This window comes from Gopherus evgoodei, chromosome 3 (assembly GCF_007399415.2).
Source record: "Gopherus evgoodei ecotype Sinaloan lineage chromosome 3, rGopEvg1_v1.p, whole genome shotgun sequence".
In the NCBI taxonomy this organism is placed as follows: domain Eukaryota; kingdom Metazoa; phylum Chordata; order Testudines; family Testudinidae; genus Gopherus; species Gopherus evgoodei.
In genome coordinates this window covers 209,068,254-209,090,691 of record NC_044324.1, presented here as the reverse complement: position 1 = coordinate 209,090,691, position 22,438 = coordinate 209,068,254, and the positions used below count along the sequence as shown (strand labels likewise).

Genomic DNA, 22,438 nt, shown 5'->3' with positions numbered 1-22,438 from the left:
TCGCCTTATCTGTGTAAATTACCATAGGCAAAGACTTAATTTAGTGCCAGTTAAGGCTCAATCAGGGCATAACCAGCAGTGCAAGTAGGGCAGTCCAGTCTGGTGTAACAGCAAAGTATTTATAGCCGGAACAGCGTACTGGAAAGACACAGGTGTGGCTGATGGGTGGCCCCATGCCCACAGCTCCTCTGGCGCAGCTGTACCGCCCCAGGCCTTCCACACAGGGTCTCCTCCGTCTGTACAGCAGCAGCCCTGCTGGAGGACAGGGCTGGGGGTGGTACAGCTGCAGGGCTCTCCCGGGAACCACAGCGGGGAAAGGAGCAGAACATGAGGCCACCAGGCAGCCCCAAGCCGGCAACTCCTCTGGCATGGCTGTGCCACCCCCAACCCCGTCCTCCGACAAGGCTGCTGTTGTACAGACAGAGGAGACCCTGTGTGGAAGGGCTGGGGTGGCAGAGTCATGCCAGAGGAGCTGTGGGTGTGGGGCTGCCCGTTGGCCCCATGTTCTGCTCCTTTTGCCTCTGCCATTTTGAAATCTCTGGCGTAGCTGCAGGAGGACAGAGCCCTCCTCCCCAGGTAAGGGGACGGGGAGAGCGTGGGGACCCCGGACTGGGGACAGGGAGGAGTCATGTGGAGGATCACGTGCCCCCTGTGCTGGCCCCCACCCCATACTTGTAAGAAATGGATTCCACTTGCACCCTTGGGCATAACCAACCCACACACCCCCAAAACAGAAATGCCAGGTAAAAGGGAAGTTTCCAGCATTTTTAGCCACCTGCATATCACTGCTATTTCTGATGCACTCTGGACCTTAACAGTGAAATCACTTGCATCTTCAACAAATATTCAAGAATAATAAACAGCTCAATAAAAAACATGCTGCAATAAAAAAAACCCTAATGTATGACTTCACCAATATTAAGGGAGAATTACATCACATGTAGACGGTGTAACCGTCAGACATCGAAATTTTCCCAGGTGAGAGTATGAGATAAAAAATTACAACTATTCTAAATCTAGATGTATTTTTCTATTCATTTCTAAGTACTCTCTATATAAATAGCAAATTATTTATATACATGTAGAGAAACTGCGTAAAGATAAGTAAAAACAAAATACTATCTTAAATTCCCCTCCACCTCTTCCCAAATAAACATGTTAAGACAGTGTTAAGGCTCAGAGTACATATCAGTATTTTTGGGTAAAAAAATAAAATTACAAAAAACAAGCTTTATAAACCCAGGAAATTCAGAGTTAAGGTTACACTTAAAAGTAATTCAAACTTTTCAAGGTCTGGAAATGCACATTTAAGGCACAAACTCAGTTTTCCCCTATTGTAATGCCATACAACCATAATTACACATATAAATGCTCATGATCCTAAATTAGATTACGCAAGTTTTTCAATACTTGTGGTATCCCTTTCCTGCCCCTCTTCTAACAGGGCAGAGTTAAGAAACTTTATTTTGTGTTATAACCAAAAGCCAGTTTATATGACTGCTGTCTGGATGTAGCATTATAAAAGCAGAGTCATTTTGTTATGTATGTTTGCTTTGGGTATTGTTAATTGTTTTACAACAAATTAAGCTGTAACGCAGCTAAATTTAAACTGATGATCTCCAATACAAGAGGCAAACTCCACGAGCTATCAGAGACGCTATCCCAGAGTATCCACAAGTTTATTTAGAATCATTACTACCTGCTTACAAGTTGTTTCACTTGGCTGTTGCAGCTTTGTTACTGAAGACAAAATTGAAACACCATTCAATATTTCTGTGAATAAGGTGAAGTCTTTGTGTGATGAGTGGATTTTTTAAATTAGCTTCTATCACGGTTTTCTTGAAGATTTTGGTCTTTTGGAATCATGTTTTTCCTTTGTACGCAGTGAAATGTTTGCATGCCAATCAGAGATTATGCACAAGATTATGCGCTGTGCCTCTAAGAGGCACAGAACAGAACTCACAACTGAGGTGTGTATGTAAAAGCCACCTTTGAACCTTCCTGATCTTAGGCTGCTCTGGGGGTTAGAGAGCTCCCCAGTGTAGCTTAGACAGCACCAAGGGTCAAATGACGGTAGCTTCCCCAGGCTGCCCTATGGGCCGCAGTCAGTGCCTGACTTGTGCCACGGCTTGTTAGGGCTGAGCCCTGGCACCTGTAGGCTTGGTACTTCAGTTATGAAGGTAAAAAAACTGCTTGAGCCCCAGCACCTCTTTCATTCCAAATAAAGTGCTGGCGGCAGCACTATCTCCTACTTCCAGCACTTCCCCTACACCAGGATTTAGGAGTCCTCCAGTGTGGCTGTACCACCCCCAGCCCTACCAGCGGTCTGGGGGAATTAAACTAACACATTTTTAAAAACCACTTTTCCTTCCAGTAGTTTGACAGTCCCACTCTTTATTTTTTCACATTCTTCTCTTCTGTGCAAATTTTATGAATTTTTCTGCACAGGTTGGAAGGGAATTACTGAGGTAGCCATTTTTGTTACTAGCAAAAATCTTAAAAATTCTGAGTAGAGGAGCAAATCAGAGCTGAGAGATTACAGTAGCCAGAGTAGAGAGTTTTGCATATTCAGAGTACAGTTACTAAGTAATAACTAAGGTTACAATTTACTCACGGATATTTTTAGTAAAAGTCAAGTGCAATAGCCAAAAAGTCACGGCCGTGACTTTTACTAAAAATCCCCTAACTAAATCTTAGGTGCTGAGGTGGGGGAGGCGCTCCAGTGGTCGCTGCTGCTCCTGGGCGTGGAAAGAAGCCCGGGGCCCTGCCTCTGCCACTTCTGCTCCTGGGTGGGGGGAGCCCGAGGCCCCGCTGCTGCTCCTCCAGGCAGGGTGCGGCCTGGGGTGCCGCTGCTGCTCCCGTACTACTGCTCTGGGGCAGTGTCTGGGACCAGTTGCCTGGGGCTGTTGGAGCAGCAGCTGGTGCGGCTGGCCCTAGGGTTGCCCCAGCTGCTTGGGCGGCCCTGGGATCAGCTGCACCAGCCGTGGAAGTCCCGGAACCCGTGACTTCCATGAAAGACTCACAGCCTTAGTAATAACATATAGCTATTATGCAAATCAGACATCCAGAAACCCCAAAATACAGGAACTGCATCATTAGGAAAAACTATAAAGGTATGGATCTCAATATATAGAATCTCAGCACTCTGGCTGACACTATTCAGTTTCGGTACAAATTCAGTGTAGATTATTTCTGATTATATTCCACCAAAATGGTAACTTTGTACATTATACAGTTTTATTACATTAACTCATTTATCATATATATCATAGGAAATATTCTTTAGGCATATCATATTCTGAAAGGCATCCTATTATATTGACATTTCTTATGCAGGTCAGGATAGAGATTATGTCTCTGCATGTCATACACCTCCAGTATTATGCAGCTTCTGTTCTGATTGGGACCCCTATATGTAATATAAAGCATATAGATATTCAAGTGCCTTAAAAAAATCCTTCTCCCCAATGTACACTCGCCACTAATTTATGGACTCCACTGATAGGGGACACTACAGAGTAATTATATAGTATTTTTCTAAATAGTGTTACCCAAGAACGAACAGGAATAAAAGCAGATTCAGTTTAAGCATACAAAATTTAGCCCCAGGCAGACTGCGAAGAGCTACAAAAGGATCTTTCAAAACTGGGTGACTGGGCAACAAAATGACAGATGAAATTCAATGTTGATAAATGCAGAGGAAAGCACATTGGAAAACATAATTCCAACTATACATATAAAATGATGGGGTCTAAATTAGCTGTTACCACTCAAGAAAGAGATATTGGAGTCACTGTGGATAGCTCTCTGAAAACATCCACTCAGTGTGCAGCGGCCGTCAAAAAAGCAAACAGAATGTTGGGAATCATTAAGAAAGGGATAGATAATAAGGCATAAAATATCATATTGCCTTTATATAAATCCATGGTACTCCCACATCTTGAATACTACGTATAGATGTGGTCGCCCCATCTCAAAAAAGATATATTGGAATTGGAAAAGGTTCAGAAAAGGGCAACAAAAATTATTAGGAATATGGAATGGCTTCTGCATGAGGAGAGACTAATAAAACTGGGACTCTTCAGCTTGGAAAAGAGGCGGCTAAGGGGAGATATGATCGAGGTCTATAAAATCATGACTGGTGTGGAGAAAGTGAATAAGGAAATATTATTTACTCCTTCTCATAGCACAAGAACTAGAGGTCACCATATGAAATTAATATGCAGCAGGTTTAAAACAAACAAAAGGACGCATTTCTTCACACAATGCAGTCAGTCAGTCTGTGGAACCCTTTGCTATATGGACCTTTGGCCTGATCCAGTATGGTCTTGTGTTCTTAGACTAATATAACCGCTTGACATTATTCAACATGGATTTATATGTCATTTTATTACTTCCAATGGTTTTGTGAATGTCACCTACCGGAAACTGTGAATGCCCTGAAGTTCCTGCTGAAGTACCTCCTGCGTTGTTGCTATTAAGTCCAATGCACCAACAAATTCAGAGGTGGACAACAACAGCTGTACTGTAGGCTGCGTTTGGTGTACAGTAGCCATTAACTTCAGTTTATTGTACACTTTCACACAGTTATTTCTGGTGAGTGATAGTCTTAAAACCTGAAGAGATCCTTCACACATTACTTTATCAATTTGGGCGATTTTATCTCGAAGTATTTTTACAGCCTGGGAGGTTTTCCTGAGGTAGTCCTGCAATTCATGCTGAGAGGTCATTGCATGAAAAAATGCTTCTGAGCGTAGAGAAATTTGATGAGCAATATTTACTTCCACAATATCCAGATAATGGCTCAGCTTGAGAGAGAGAAAAAAAACAACAACCGTATGTTGTAACACCTGGCAAATATATCCCACTACAAAAACACTAAAATGCATTTTGTGAGTATAATTTTGAATTATTTCTACAAATACATTTCTTTGTGCTATAATGATCAGCTGACTGTGGCCACTATAACACTGGATTAAAAGCTGTTGCCATGGTGGCAAATGAATAACTACCCAGTTTTGTTAGTGAGTTCAAAAAGCACTGGGAAGGTTGTGCTAATGCAGGGGTAGGCAACTTATGGCACATGTGCCAAAGGCGGCACGAGAGCTGATTTTCAGTGGCACTGCCCGGGTCCTGGCCACCGGGCTCTGGATTTGAATTTAATTTTAAATGAAGCTTCTTAAACATTTTAAAAACCTTATTTACTTTACATATGACAATAGTTTAGTTCTGTATTATAGACTTACAGAAAGAGACCTTCTAAAAACATTAAAATGTATGACTGGCACACAAAACCTCAAATTAGAGTGAATAAATGAAGACTCGGCACACCACTTCTGAAAGGTTGCCGACCCCTGAGCTAGTGTATCTCCTTCCTGGTGAAATCATGCTTGCGAAGTACTGCTTGCCAAAAAGCAAGCAATTAAACAAACCTACCCAATGTTTTGTATCTCAGAGGTCAGACATTAACTCCCCTACATTATAGCGACTAGCTGAGAGGGCGTGCTGGATACTGGAAATGAGAATAGCACATGTACTTAACTCTATCACGCACTAAGGCTGCTACACCATGGTGGGGACCTCCCACAACATAGGCGCCGACTCCATGGGTGCTCTGGTGCTAGAGCATTCATGGAAAAAGAAGAGTGGGTGCTCAGGACCCACCAGCCACAGCTGTTTGGCCACACTACCAAAAGGCTGATTGACAGCCGGGGCTCTGGGGAGGGCGGAGAGCGGCGAGCAGATGAGGGTCTCAGGGAAGGGGTGGAGTGGAGCAGGAAGAGGCAGGACAAAGGTGGGGCCTTAGGGGAAGGGGCGGAGCAGAAGCAGGACCTCAGAGCAGAGCAGGGGTGGAGCACCCCCAGAGAAAACTAGAAGTCAGTGCCTTTGCTGCACTGTTATCAGACTGTTGGTCTAGCCCTGCTTTATTCAAATTGAAACAACTCGGTGAATACATCATTTGAATGCTAATACCTGAATGGCCTGATTTTTAGAGGTGCGGAACACCTGAAGATCACAATGACTTCAACAGGAGCTGTGGCTGTTAAACAGCTCTGAAAAATCAGCCCCAAAATGTTGTTCCTTCTCACAACTGTTTCATTTAGGATTTATGGTCTCAATGGACTATGCAAATCTTGGTCTAAGTGCAATAGGCTTATTTACAAATTCCTTCCACCCAGCAACCATAATGCAGTATGCCCATAGGAAAGGCTCACTGACCTAGAGAGTGCCATGGGGATTTGGAGGCTCAGAGCCTTAAAAAGATTTGGGGCTCAAATGAACTGAGCAGCAAAATTATTAGGAAGCCAGGAATCAGAAGGTATTAATGAAAGCATCAGAGCTGCCCCATTAACATTCTAATGCCTGTTTTAGTGTTTCAAGTCTGTTAAGCTGCAGGAAGGAAACACGGATAGAGACTATGCTAGTCCTTATTTTGGTTGCACTGGGGAGAAAAAAACTTAGAACTCCTGCTTCATTTCTGTCCAATTGCCTAAGATCCTGGCCCAGCCACTCTCTGCAAGTTACATGCATTCTTAAAGCTGACGTTTCATTGTCAGATAGTAATCACTTCAATGGCATCTTATACAGTTTGTTGCAATTTCATGTCCACTGCCATGGTTAAGGAAAGGCGAAGTTGCAAGAATTTAGTGACGGAGAAGCTAATGCTGTTTTTTCCAATCATCACCTACAGATTTAAGGGTAAATTCCTAAAAGCCATTGCACATAAGAGGGAAAATGTTTAAATTAAAAACAAAACACATCACAATATTTTAAAGTTTTGGAAGGATCTGAAGAGTATTTATACCAACAAAACAAGTGTCTGCTTTTTTTTTTTCTTTTTCCATTGCATATGTACAATTTTTAAAATAATGACAATTCTGAGTGTGATTATCCCAAAGACTTCTATTTTCCATGTGGATGAAAGTACTCTGCCATCAAGTTCTACAGTGCTCCCAGGGCATGTGTGATTCAGCGCAATAGAAACTGCAAAAGGAAGCAGTACCTATGGTATGATGCATGAAAGATAACAGGAAGCTAACTACCAGGAAGGCTTACTATTTCCTACTACTTCCTTGCAGTGCACAGCACACTCTGCCTTAAATCTGGGGTTTTTCTGAAAGTTTTGAAAAAGTTGCACCATTACTGGACTGTCAACATACATATCAGGCACTCATTCCTCCTGTAATCACTATTCATATTCAAAACAGCCACAAAAGAAGTTCTTAATGAGGATTGTCCTCGTTGATTGCTTTAATCGTTACTATTAGAATATCTTTACATTGTATGTAACAATGGTCACTTGTTGGCCCTACCCTTGGCAGACATGTTTATTTAAAAAAAATTCTCTTCTTAGAAAGGTGGCCCCCAATAGCATCTTCGGCCGATTGAAGTAATATCTGGGCCATAAAATTAATGTGTTGTGTAACGTGCAGAGAACAGTGGCAGTGGCCTCGTCTAGAACTGTTTTCTTTGTAACCAGTGAACAGCTGCACTGAATAACAGTTTACTGTATTGAGATTTACCTTTTCTTGCAGCAACTTTGAGGAAGCTGCATCACGATTTCCTTTTCCTCCAGAAGTATTAAAGTGAGACCATGGTAAAACGGCATTAAACGTTAAGGAATCTTCCAAGGCAAAATCTGGTTTCATAAAAATCTGAAACAAAAAGAAGTAAATACATCTTTCTCTTGTCTCTGCTTTCCTTTCCTTGTCACTATTCCCCACCCTTCTAAAACAAAGTGCATACAAACAAACCCAGGTTTGACACATTCTCTGGGGGTCCTATCCATCAGTTTCTCTATAAGCTACATTTTCATTTACAAAAATAAATAAATAATCAATCTAGCCCTTATGCTTGTAACCAACTTTCCAGCTGTGAAGTGAATGTGACCAAGTGCAGGGTTCTCTTCCTGAATCTGCAGGTAAACAGCCTGATGGGACAGAAGTACAAACTGCCCAAGTCCCATATCCTAAGCTGTACTCAGGGGAGGTCCTCCATGGGACAGGAATGAATTCTTCTTTGGGACATTCTTCAGCAGTGGAGATGCTCCACTGCTGGTACTCCATCCCTAAAGTTGGAATAGGCTACACATTCCTAATGCTTCCTCCAGGTGGTGGATCCATATTGCAATTAATTCACTGAATCCGGCTCTTAGATTCCCACGGTGGAACAGCACAGCTCTTAGATTCCCACGGTGGAGAACTGGACTCAGCAGAATACAGGATATGGGTGCACAACCCCTGCACAGCTCCAAAGCCTACCTCCCCAGGCACAGTGCAGCAACTCTGGCCATTAAAAGCCAAATAATTTTGTCCCTGCTTCTGTTTATCTCAATGAAGCATTATCTCCGAAGCATCTGCATCTGGCTTAAGTTTACTCCTTAAAACAGATATAATGCCTGGAACTTCCAGAAGGACTGAACCATCTCCTTCCCATTCACCCTAAGCATCACTCGTGACATCAAAGGATTCAACAGCGAGAAATCAGTATCAAGCACCGTCTGTTCCTTAGCCTTAACTTTAAACGTTACAGTGAAAGCTACTTTAGCTACACCTCAGGACATGCACAGTGATCAACATTAAACTGTTTACCTGCTAATAACTTATCAACTGGACAGTTTTTTCAGTTTGAATAAAATGGAACATAGGTTTGTCTGTTTTGACCACCTGTTACAACCTAGCTGTCATGTAGACTGTTAACTGACTGGGGCAGGAATGGTCTTCTTAGCGACTTGTCTGCACAGTGCCTAACACAATGGGGCCCTAATCCTTAACTAGGGTTCCTAGGTGCTACAATAAATAGTGAGAGACTCAGGTCTACATAGTAACTTCAAAAACGTGCATCAAATTCCTCATCTTGCCCCCCAAATCTTCCTTCCTCCCAGAAATTTCTTTTCTGGAAAATGTACCCAGCGGACCGTGGCCATGCTTCAGTAGAAAGCAGTGTGGTTGTCTATTTGTGCCTGAAAATAATGGCAGGTGTGTTTTACCTTCAATGCCTGCTAAAAGAATAAATACAGCTCAGGAGACAAAAATAGCCAACAAATTTAAGGATTATCCATTTGGATTACATTGTCTAAGTTCCATGTGAATTACTACAATTTAGGAGGCTCAGAGGATACCTATTAAAATAGTTCTCCTTCATACATATGCACACATATACTAGAAATCTGACAAGCACATTTTTTCCTTAATAAAGCCTATACAGTACTGCAATCATACCTTAGGTACTTGTTCCAGATCTGTCCTGGATTTATCTAAAAATAAATAAAATATAAGTAATCTAGCATGATAAATATAAGACTACATTGCAGTCTTCTATAGTCAGTCATCAGCAAACTTATTAAAACAATTAATTTCAATTATCAGCAATTAAAGGCCTCGTTGCCCTTTGTAATTTTTTGGGATTTAGCTACAGTTTCTGTGCAGCACTCAGATGTGTCCAAGTTTGACTACTTTAAAAATAAAGGTATTATTCATATTATAAAAGAAACCCAGTGCTTCAAACTCACTCAGGGTGAAATTTATCTTGCTGGTGAGGACCGGCATAAGGCTCTGCACCACTTAAGCTTCCCATTGGTGCTCTCTAGGAAGGTCACCGGTGGAGCAGTCACACTGGGTTGGACCCAGAGGGGAGATGCACATAGGGTGGTGATGGAGAGGGACCACAGGATTCACACAGATTCAGTGACCCTAACACTCTGTGCAAGTGACACAGAGGTAGCACTATTCTAGTCCATAGGCTGAAGTGATGGTCACAAGGGGTGGTCGCAGAGGGAAGGAAATAATCAGGACAGAAGAAGAGCTGCACTGGAGCTCTATGCCCTGGCCCCATTGGGAAGCGGGAGGATTTCACATTCTTAGGGCTCCATCCACTTTAATTCAGTCACATAAGAGGAGCTCAATCAGAGTGTACGGAGTCCCATCAGGCCAAAAAGGGAGGTAGATGACATAAGTCCATAGCTCACTTGGAGGGTCTCCTTCTCCCCTCATAACCACCATGGTGAAAGGGACCTTTTACCATCTCCAGCACCTCTCTTGCCTGCAGGATTGTTACTTTATTAAATACAAAAGACAACACAGCCCAGGAACCATCACGCAGCCTTCTGGCCTCAATCTCAGGCTGTAGGAACTCTCATAGCTGAGAGATCCCAGGTTGCGTTGTCTAGGACTGGAGAAAGATAGGCAACTCCAACACTGGGAACTGCAGTGAGTGGAGAGAGAGTTTACTGAAGGTGTGTTCTCCCAAAACCACTCTCCAACTCCCTTGTGCAGAGATTTTTATCCTGTTTGGCTTTGCATAGCAGACCAACCTTTCCTCAGGATAGTTATTCCTACTCAAGCCTTCTTGGGTGCTGCTGGGGGCTAGATACAGTCCTTAACCAGACATTTTAACAAGTACAGTACTCATTTGCAATAAAGGCTATCCATTCAAAAACTGTGATATTGTTCAATAATATTACACTTTCAAGATCCCCTGTGTAGTACTATGGGCAGTTAACAGAGGAAGGATATTACTGTCCTGGCAAAGGTAAAGCATAGCTAAATATAAGAGTTAGTTCTCAAGAACTTCAACTATGAAAGACAAAAAAGTTGGACTTCACTATTCATGGAAAGGAAAAAAACTGGTAATAGAGGTATTAGAAAGCCTAGCAAGACGAGCTGAATCCAATGGAGTAAATCAAACCAGGGAAGCATTCTGTAGTTACTAGGAACAGGGGATGCAGACAAACTTTCACTCAGTGAGCAGTGCTTTGCCAGTGAAACTCTCTTTCGGGAAACTGAAAGAAAGAAGTAATCCAAGCTAACTTCAGATTGTCCATTATACTTTCTCTGCCTGTCTTTTTTGCCTATTCCCAATCCTTGATCACCTGAGATACCTCACTACAAAGCAAAAAATATATCAGGAGAAACAGTCCTGTTACAGCTACAGACTCCATTAAAAGAACCATCCAAGCAGCCTTTGCTAATGATGATCTTTCAATATGTCAGGGATGCCACAATGTCACAAATTCCAATTTTTCTTCTCCATTGGCGGAGCCATTCTTCATTACTCAGAACATGAACAGTAGCCAGAAACTCAGCACAATCCCATAATCTAGTTTCTTTTTATTCTTCTTCTTCTTCTTTTTTTTTTTAAAAAAGAGGAAGTTAAAGGAAACAGTGTCATGGATGTAATTTCAAGTTGTGAATGCAGAAATGTCAAGGAAGAATTCAGGAACAGGACTCACTAGTTTTTTGATCTACGCCTCTATCCAATCATACTTGGATTTTCAGTGATCATTACAAATAAATCACCAGCAGCTATTTCTGCAGGTAATATCTTACAAACAACAAAGGAGATGACTAGTATGTTATATTATCTATTATAGAAAAGAAAATGTCTTTTTAACAAGTAAAAGAAGACTAGGTGTTTACCATGAGTATGTAATAGAGTCCTGTCGAAGGTATCTTTAGGAGGACAAATATTCTTGCATCTTTCATGAATCTTCTCTCTCTATAAAAGAGAAAAGATATTAAAGAACTACTCTGACACTAATACAATAATGAAAAAATCTCTTTTTCTTTTAAAGGGAATATTCAGAACATTTTCAATCTAAGATATTACATTATGCCAAATAATTCTGACAACTTCATAACTAATTTTTTCCCTCTTACAATTTTAAGTACATGTGAAAGGTGCCAGAATGACAACTCTGGAGGTTGAAATCCTTGTTTGTTATTTGGTTGGTATGTTATTTCTTTGTTGATTTCACATCTCAGAAAGAGAGACAATGAAACTATTCAAGACATATGATCTAAATTCTCCTCCCCACAAAATGAAATATAAATATCCAGTGAGGGCAGTAACACACTTACAGACATTATTTATTTGCAGTCTAATCTGCAAATTATCCTATACTAAAATAAAAACATCCTTTTATTGATCTTCCCCTCAAATGTAATGTATAAAAATATCTTCCCCCACCTTACTTATATACACCATAGTGAAACCTTACACTGCATTTAGCTAAGCTAGGCTTCTATTTTTACTTATAAAGCTTAAACATGGGTTCCACATCTTGTAAAACTCTTCTATTTTGTCCTCTTCTTCAGAGATCATTTTTTCATAGCAGGCTGAAGCTGCAAGATCTATCAGAAATTCTTTCACGGACAACTCACGCCTCTCCTTCCAATACACTGTTTATTTTCACAATCAAATAGTTACATTTCAATTTAATGCAACAGCTTACTACATTTTTGTAATATTCGCTATACAAACATATGGCTCTAAAACACAATTCTTCCCCCCATACTTTACCCGTACTATTATCATTTTGATGCAGAACAGTTAAACCTTTTTATACTCCCCAAACTAGTGTTTTAAGGGTTTATAATGCTGAAAAATTTCAATGTTTGTTATTGGCTCTTAAACCAAGTTTGTTCAGTATGTTCTGTTCTGTGTTTGCATAGTGACTGCTGCAGTGGAGTCCTGGACCATGACTAGACCTCCTAGGTGCTACAATAATACAAATAATAATAATAATATGGATTGTTTTAAACCTGCATCTGCATTAAAGCCCTCTCTCTTGTAATTTTGTAGCTTGTACCCAAATAACATGTATTTGTAGGGGAAAAGATGACTAAAAAAACCTGCAGAAACATGAATACAGAATAATTCACCTAATCTGAATACATAAATTAAACAATGAAATTATATATAGGTGGTAGTATTTAAAAATACCTTTAATATGTTCATTAATCAGAACTGGACAATTGTATAACACTTCAAGGCTACCATTCTGGGGCCCAGTCCTGCAAATGCAACCAAGCATACTGCTCTCTACCATAAATAATCCTATTGACTTCAGTGGGACTATTCACAAGAGTAAGCACTACACTCAGCAGGAAGCGTTGTCACAGCAGCCAAAAGTTAAAGGAAGCTACAGCCAAAGAAACAGAGAACACAGCAGATTTGCACATCTTCTTTTACACTGTGATTCTTTTTTTAAAATCTAAAAACAGCTCTGGCTTTTACCAGATGGCAATAGTCTGTTTCCTACTTCATTATTTTATATTTAAGTGTTTTGTACAGGCCATTTTTAAGACATTCTTAGCAACAATTTAGTCATGTTTTACATTTGATCAGGTGACTGGATTTTTTTTTTACATTATAGAGTGTAACTACTGAATAATCCTTTAAGAATAATTCGTGAAGTTTTCAATACCCAAATGAAATAGCGAAGATGAATAGCAATTATAAGGTCTGTACATTTAAAACAAGAGTATAGCACTCAGGAACTAAAAATAATGAAATAGCAGGGAGAGAGAATTTAGACAATGCTTTTAATGCTAAGAATGGTGAACTTACAGCACACCATACCGACGTCAAGAGAAGAGCCAACTAGCATAGAGGTAGACCGGTAGTTATTAGGCAATATGATGGACTATTAATGGGTACAATCAGTTAGTGGTGTCAGACTCAAATGGCTCTGAAGTTTCTTTTTTAACCCATAATGTACCTAACTTTAGTACTTTACCTGAATGATTTCCTGTTGATATAATGCAAAATTTTCCTTGTTGATCTGTGGGAGGTAGAATGAAGGTGCGACTTCTGTGTCCACAAAGTCCTGTCCCCATGTTTTTGTAAAGAAATCGGATTCCCTTTTTGCTAACCTAGGATCATTTAGCGCCGCTGGGAGATTTACTTTGGAATGATAAATTGTCCATCTGTGTTGATCTGCAACTAGAGATGGGCTGTCACTTAAACTATTAGGATCACCTATAAGCACAAAAGATAAGACAGTCCATTAAGACAAAAACCTGAAAGCACTTTTTTCATAGTAAACTCAATGTAATTCTTGAAGCAAACAACAAATTTCAAAATTTTATTTTTTATTTACGTAAAGCATCAGAATTATCTACAGAAAGGATTGCGTACCAAGATACACAATCCTCTTCCCCAACAATCTAACACACTCACATTTTTGTGTTTAGATTGCACAAACCAAGGTTTAAACATGCAATTAGAGGTACACCTCTACCCTGCTATAACACGACCCAATATAACACAGGTTCGCATATTGCGTGGTAGCAGCGGGACTTGGGTGGTACTTTAAAGGGTCCGGGGCTCCAGCTGCTGTAAGGAGCCCCGGGCCCTTTAAAGCGCGCTGGAGCCCTGCTGCCGCCACCCCGGGGCTGTGGCAGCAGCGCTCGCTGGTGATTTAAAGGGCCTGGGGCTCCGGCTGCTGCTGGGAGCCCCGGGGCCTTTAAGTCACCGCTGGAGCCCTGCCACTGCTATCCTGGGGCTGTGGCAGCGGGGCTCCACTGGCAATTTAAAGGGCCTGGGGCTCCCTGCAGCGGCTGGAGCCCAGAGCTCTTTAAATCACCGCCGGAGCCCTGCCGCCTCTACCCTGATATAACGGGGTTTCAGCTATAACGTGGTAGGGATTTTTGGCATCCCACGACCACGTTATAGCAGAGTAGTGGCGTATATTCTGTCAATATGTTCACACAAATATCAATTAATTCTTCAGGCACCCTTTGAAAGACAGAAGTCTGTAGACTTGATATACTAAATATATTAAATTGAAAAACTACTGCATCCACCAACCTAGAACTACAGTTAAGGTTCTCACGTGTTTCTTTAAGAGAATTCTTAGAATTCCACTATTTCCCCACTTTACACTCCTTACCCTCAGCATTCCATATGACAGCTGTCAATATAACCACAAAAGCGCCTTATGGGAGTGCCAGAGTTACCCATCTTGATCTCTTGCTCCCCACATCAGAAGGATTAGGGAGTGTCACAGAAGCAATGCAGTTAGCCCCGCAGGGCGAGAATTGTCTGTCTCACAACTATACTCTGGCTGATCTTTCACAGGCTCTGAAAGAAGTCTCATCCTCTTCTCCTTCATAATAAGGATGTTGGCTTCAATGTAGGGTGACCAGGCAGCAAAGGTGAAAAATCAGGACAGGGGAGGGGGTAATAGGAGCCTATATAAGAAAAAGACCCAAAATTCGGGACTGTCCCTATAAAATCAGGACATCTGGTCACCTTACTTCAATGTGAGGTGGAGATATAAATAGGGTGGAAATCAGGAGATCTCCAGTGCTCCAAAAACAAAATGAGGTGTTTTTTGAGGTGGAGTAAGTAGAATCCCACTCCACCTATAAATACATCATTTTATTTCATAGTATTATCCAGAAAACAAGAACTTCATTGACTATTTTCAAGTTAATTTTCAGGACACTGACTGTAACAGTATTTTCATCTGCCTTACAAGCCAAAATTACCTGTAGGTTCCTTGGGACATACATCAGGCAGTGACTGTACAGGTCGAAAGCGTTTAGTAGAATCCATTTCCTTTTTAAAGAAAGCATCTCTGCTGTTTGGCTGAGGCACTGGTGAAGAACTGTGGCTTGATGCCATTGCATAAAATCACCACTTGATAGAAGCTAAGAAAGAAAAAATAAACACAAAGTCTTCAGTGCAGCTCTGATTACTGATTGTACCATAACAATGGCATTTATTTAACAACTCACTTACATAAAACTAAACAGTTTAAAACAATACTAGTTATCTTTCAACCATGGTATGAAAAATATTTTACATTTGAAATAGAAAGAAAGGGCTAATTTTTATACACACACAACTACTGTACATAAAAATGCCCACGCACATTATATCTTTCTGTTTCCATAATTATTCAAGCATTATCCTAGAAATACTTCCTCTCAGAAATGACATGCCAAATCCTGGAGGTTTGTGAATGAGAGAGCATGCCAGTCTGTTATGGGTAATTTTATTTAATCTACTGATGGGAGCTAAATTGTGCAAGCCCACAGACATGACGGTGGATCACATATCAGAAGTCTTGTGAGTGCAGATAAAGGGCCTAATTCTCTGTTAATTTAATTCCATTCACTTAAGCAGAATTACATGAGCAGCGAATTTCATTCATAATACCACGTAAGCACGATTTGGTATATTTTCCCTGACTTTTTCTTCTTTTTTGGTAGTGAAAGATTTGCAGAGTATTTAAAGAGAATGATTCGTGTTGTGTACAAAATATGGATAGCAGGCAAAACCATTAACCTGTGAGGCATGCACTCCAGAGGAGGGTTCTATCATTTTACAGTATAGTGGAATCCATTCACAGTGAACATCTGTTTCCAGACTGTAATGTAATGAATGTCTCAAGTTGTTTCGATACATTGTAATGTGCAAACTGCAATTCTATTTATACTGAACCTCCACTGAAAGGGTGAAATTCATACTTCCCTACACAAGGGCCAAGTGATTGGTACTTGTATAGCAAGCTAACTATATGCTGTGCAGGGGAATAAATTCCACACACTCCCAAACCAAGTGCAGGTCGTGGGATTGCAACACAACCCCTCCTTGGGGAGTTCTGGGCCAATGGCCCTCATGTAGATGTTTTTGGGAGTCGGGGAGAGAGAGAGAAAATGTATGTAAAACCAGGTCACTCTACCTCAATGCCAGGGACTATTTTCCAAGCAAGCCACAGATCGGGGGCCATCAGGCTCCCAACCACTGGGGTGTTCTGTGTACACCTGAGAATTTTAAACTTTTTTTTTTCTTACAAGCACAAAAAAAGAAAAAGGCACAGAAAAATGAATATTCACCAAAATGGACATAAACCTACTGCGCTCCCATCCCCATCTTACATGAGTCACCCTCCTTTTTTAAAAGGTTGCTTTCTCTGCACACACAGAGCTCAGTCTGTGTGACCTGTCTCCATGTCTTGCTCTTGTCCATTTTATGACTCTTCCTTTCTGCCTTTTCTTTAACCCCATTGCTATTACACTTCCTTTCTTCTACTCCTCCCCTTTGCACTTTTCCCTCAATCTCAAAGTCATCCCCTTTCTGTCCCCTCCTGCCTTTATAGGTGAGGAGCCCTAGTGTTTTCCAGGCTCATTCCCCTGTATATTCGGGGGAATCTCCCACACTTACTCTCTACTGGGATGTGGAGTGTTAGGGCCTCTCTGTCCCACTCTCTGCAGCAGTCCCCTTCAGCCTTCTCCCTTCTTTTCTCATTCAGGCCAGTTGAAGATTTTGAGCGTTTTCTTCATTATAAGGACATAAGAATGACCATACTGGATTAGATCAATGGTCCATCTACCCCGGAATCTGTCATCCAATGGTGACCAATGCCAGATGCTTCAAAGGGAATGAACAGAACCGGGCAATTATCAAGTGATCCATCCCCTGTCATTCAGTCCCAGCATCTAGCAGTCAGAGGCTCAGGGTCACCCAGAGCATGGGGTCACACCCCTGACGATCTTGTCTATTAGCCACTGATGACCTTACCTAATTTTTTTTTTAATGCAGCTGTAATTTTGGCCTTCACAACATCCATTGGTAACAAGTTCCACAGGCTGACTGAGCACTGTGGTCCCATTCTTTGTGGTCCCCACTCTGTATGTCTCCATTTCCAGATGCATCCCCACATCTCCCCTCACGATTCTTCAATGTCCATCTGTATTCCATAATCATCACCCAGCGTAGGTCTCTCTCCTGTCTTCTGTGTGGTCAATCTCGCTCTCTCTAAGCATTGGGATGGGGGGAAGACTTGGGTGGCTACCTCTCCCCCTCACTGATTGCAGGGGCTAACGGTTTCTCTGGCCTTCATGGCCACCTTCCCTGGTGTATCTACTCCCCTACAGACCTGTTTTCAGAGCACTTGGAAGGCAGAGCAGTTCAGGCAGGAAGAAGAGAAAGCCCAGGCAACCCCAATCCTTCCATTTATTCCCTGCAATAGCAGCTATTGGCAGGAAATCAACCTGTTTTTAAAATCTCTCTACCAGCTGCACCAAGACATTGGCCAGGACTCAGGGTCCTTGGAAATGGGTATGCAAACCCCAAGAAGATAGTTGACAAGAATTTTCCCTGCCCACCTTTAACAGACCCCTCTGAGCTACTCTATTCAGAAAGGCAAACAACACTTCCAGAACTACCAAATACCACTACAATATACTTAACCAGTTTTGCTCAAAATCTATTCTAGACAATAATAAATTAATAAATTTATAAAAAGTTAATGTTGCTACAGTAATAAACATTAGAAAAATACAAGGAATTTTACAGTTTAAATAATCTAGCCATTATAAATAATGGAAATAGCAAGTTTATGTAACTATAGCTGTTCTTACAGTTCACTATATTCTAATAAAATTCTGTTCACCTGAATATTAATATTAGAAATGACAACAACAATCTTTATGCTGCCAGTATTTTATTCATGAAATACTTGCTCAAGTGTTTGTCCAATAACTAACTCCTTCCTCAAAATATCTTTTTCCTGCATTTGTTTCTAACCCGAGAAATAGCAAGAATGTCAAATCTTGTCTCTTTTGGGGGGAGGAGGGGGGGTCTGGAGGTGTCAAGTGTGCATTTTGGCTTTCACAGCACTTACATCATCTGTTAATCTTTAAAAGACAGACCTTTTTTTCTAGGTATTTGTGTGTTCATTTAGAATTAAACAGATGTTAATAAAAACAAGCAGAAGAGTTTTAAACTGTGTGTGGATTGTTTAATCACTTCCTTTCTCAATTAACCAAGTTTCAGGCCTTCTGGATAGGAACAAAGCACAAAGTCAGGAGTTTTATTTTCTATTTTCAGGTTCCCTTACTTGCAGTGATTTTTTTTGTTTTGTTTTGTTTTTAATTTAGACACTCCCTTAAAGTTTATTTCATGACAATCCTAAAATCCAAATGGGTGTTCCTGGGTACTTGTTATCTTTAGCATCTAAAGTGTTTCTGAAGTAGTCAGCCACATATCAAAACTACAAGATGATTGTGTCAGATTACAGCTTTCCAGAATTTCAGAATTGTTTCCAAACACAACCATTTTGAGAAAATATTTTGTTTAAGGTTTTTAATTTGCTTATTTATTTTCTCTTGCTGGTGCCTCCACCACTGAGAGATTTTTATGCTCAACATGCTTGTTCTTCCCTTGCCATATTTCTAATGTACCGTATATACTGAATCATAAGTTGGTTCATTTAAAGCTGACCCCCCCAAGATGGATAAGTAAAAATGGAAAATTTTTATAACCCGTTAATAAGCCGACCCTATAATTCAGGGGTCATCAAACTTAGGCTCCTGGGCCATCAGGATAAGTCACTGGTGGTCCCAGATGGTTTGTTTACCTCGAGCGTCTGCAGGCACGAAGGTAAACCTAAGTAAACGAAGTGTCCTGCACGCAAGCTGCTTACCCTGACAGGCTGGGACAGCAACTGGTGGGGAAATTTTTTCGAGGGGACGGCAGGGGAGAAGCTGGGGGTCAGAGGAGTAACCCCTGTGACCACACTCCACATGACCTCACCTCTAGCCCAGGACCCCCAAACTCTCCCCATCCCATCACTTCCCACCTTATCTGGGGAGGACCGGGGAGGATGAGACTGGTCTGCCTAGAGCTCCTACGGCAGGCTGGGCAGCGCGGCCGCAGCATGCTCTGGGGGGGGGGGGGCAGGGCCGAGTGGCGCTGCCGCAGCATGCTCCGGGGGGGGCAGGGCCGAGCAGCGAGGCTGCAGCCTGCCAGCCCTGGAGCTGCAGCTGCTTCGGAGGCTGACAGGAGAGCAGCATGGCCAGAAGCGGAGAGACTCTGGCCCCGCCACTTCCCTTCCGGCTCTGCTGCCTCTCCCTGCTCCCTCTTTTGGGGAGAGGGGCTGTGTGCCACCTCTCCCTCTCTATACCCGTTCATAAACCGACCCCCGTCTCTGGTGCCTCCCTCTTTTACTAAAAAAATTCGGCTTGTGAACAAGTATATACGGTAGGTATGTTCCTTCCTTCCTCCAGCAGCTCCTCACCAGATACTAGCATTTACTACTGCTGGGTTTTGTCACTAATCAAACTGGTTCATGAACCACAATGCTGAGGGGAAAAAATACATTATTTTAGCACTTTTAGAAAAATAAATATCATGCATTCAGTGGTAAAAATCAAGCCTCCTAAAGGAATATACAAAGTAGTGGGTATTAGGAGCGCCAGCAACTACAGTTGTACCAAATGCCTGCATTAGCAGGGTCTCCTGAGAAATCTCATGTTATATGGATATACATCCATTGTAACCGTATTAATGCTTTGTATTAACTGAAGCCCTTCTTAAAATTATACATGCAATGAAACATTTTGCTCTTGAAATCAAGCATTTTGTGAGCCATTGTTTTCCCCTATTCTGACAATTTATTTAAAACAATAAATTAGGATGCCAGCAAAACAAAGTGCTTTCTAAAATAAGAAGTTCAATTACCTAAATCGAAATGGAATAAATGCTAACTGCATTTAACCAGTATAAGATTTAAAATAAAATTTAAGGAACACATTTTAACACTGAAGACACACATTTCAAATGTTTGTTTTCAAAACCAAACATCCTTTATTTCTTAAAGTTATTTTTATTGCTAATCATTGTCAAATATCCACATTACCTTTGTGCCCTTATTCCAGTCTTAACAAAATCTTAGAACCGAACAAAAAGGTAACACTAAAATAGCAGTGCAGCAAAGAACTTTCATATCATCGAGTTGATTTCAACAAGAATCTCTGGCAGAGGTCTTCTAAATGGTCTGCAATATGATGCTGTACTAAATTATTCATAGGTAACACCTACTCTAGCAGTCTCATAGACTTTAAGGTCAGAAGGGACCATTATGATCATCCAGTCTGACCTCCTGCACGATGCAGGCCACAGAATCTCACCCATCCACTTCAATAACAACCCCCTAACCTATGTCTGAGTTACTGAAGTCCTCAAATTGTGGTTTGAAGACCTCAGGCTGCAGAAAATCCTCCCGCAAGTGATCCATGCCCTAGTCATAATTTAGGACCTTATAGATAACTAACTTCAACAAGTTGCCACATTTGTAAAGGCACAAACTGACCTATGAAACAGAAAACACTCATATAGTACTACAAAACTGTGGTTTAACAAAACAGATTTTAAAATCAGCCAAATAAGAACACATTAAGGAATGAAGAAGAAATGCAATATATGTTGTCCTGAATCCCTTCCAAGTCCCAAAGCAGATTACAACAAGTCAATAAATGGATAGGAATCCTTACTAGCACCTAACCTCCCAAGTACGTTAATCTAATTGACCACTGAAAGTTACTGTGATTTACTAGTTCAGTGGCTCTCAACCTTCCCAGACTAGGGTATCCCTTTCAGGAAACTGATTTCTCTTGTGTGCGCCCAATTTTCATCTTACTTAAAAACTACTTGCTTACAAAATCAGACATAAAAATACAAAAGTGCCACAGTCACACTATTACTGAAAAATTGCTTACGTTCTCATTTACACCATATAATTATAAAATAAATCAATTGGAATATAAATACTGTACTTACATTTCAGTGTATAGCATATAGAGCAGCATAAACAAGTCATTGTATGAAATTTTAGTTTCTACTGACTTTGCTAGTGCTTTTTATGAAGCCTACTGTAAAACTAGGCAAATATAGAAGAGTTGATGTACCTCCCGGAAGACCTCTGTGTACCCTCAGGTACACAAACCCTGATTGAGAACCACTTACTAGTTTACCTACAAAATAGCCTTTATAGTATTAGTATACTAAGCACTTTATAAACATTTCTTGAAATATGCAGTGATGCATACATCATCTAGTTTAAATCTCATGGAAAACTAAACTCAAACTTAACATGAAACAAAAGCAAGTAAATAAAGAGAGTGGAGGATTGCCTCTACAGACTATTTTAATTCATACCATTGTGTGGGAGTTGTGCAATATAAACTATAAATTGCCCAGTCTCCGGAGCCTCCTAGTTACAAGAGAATATGTGCTGCAATAACTACATGCAACTGTGCAAGTTAAATGACATTAATATTTTGGGTGCCCTGCAATTAAGTATTGGATTAGAGTAATGATATTTCTAAAAAAAAATAATGTAAATGCATTTTGGCTGACAACTTGTATAACTAAGCTTCAGCATGACAAATTGTTACATGGATTAGACAGAAGATACAGGTTTAGAAGGGGAATAAAAACGTAACTCACTTTTCCAGCAGTCCCAGGCCATTCAAATAAAGAGCAATTGCCCTAATGATGCAATACAGAAGTATCACAAAAAGAGAAGCACAACCGCAGTTCACTTTTTTACAGTTAATCAGAATTCACTAACTTGAGCCCTGGGTCCTCCAACAAGTTAAGTACAATTAACAGACTGAGATCCCTATGGAGGGACCAAGACATACAATGGCACATTACAAGCTGCTCTGTTGCTTTTCGGTTAATAAAGTATCTATAGTTCGTTTAAGTTAACCCAAGAAAAAAAGGTTAAATTGTTGGCACAATCCTCAAATATCCTATATATGACTTGAAAACTCCACACACCCTGGACAGAATCTCAACTTTCATTTAAAAAAAATAAGTTCCTAGCCCTTCCGGTAGAAAACAATAACTTTCCAAACAT

General features: G+C 40.9%; 1 protein-coding gene across 8 annotated transcripts in view; it reads right to left on the bottom strand.

The window, feature by feature from the left end:
• The window catches only part of VPS54 (VPS54 subunit of GARP complex), a 73,030-nt gene that overhangs the window by 40,985 nt on the left and 9,607 nt on the right, over window positions 1-22,438 (bottom strand). For all 8 annotated transcript variants that reach the window (XM_030557911.1, XM_030557915.1, XM_030557918.1 and 5 more), the window contains 6 exons: window positions 15,276-15,437; window positions 13,520-13,761; window positions 11,418-11,496; window positions 9,222-9,256; window positions 7,524-7,655; window positions 4,423-4,808 (listed from right to left, as the gene is read on the bottom strand). In XM_030557911.1, the coding sequence (XP_030413771.1) occupies window positions 4,423-4,808; window positions 7,524-7,655; window positions 9,222-9,256; window positions 11,418-11,496; window positions 13,520-13,761; window positions 15,276-15,411 (1,010 nt within the window). In that variant the 5' untranslated portion in view covers window positions 15,412-15,437. The remainder of the gene's footprint in view (window positions 1-4,422; window positions 4,809-7,523; window positions 7,656-9,221; window positions 9,257-11,417; window positions 11,497-13,519; window positions 13,762-15,275; window positions 15,438-22,438) is intronic.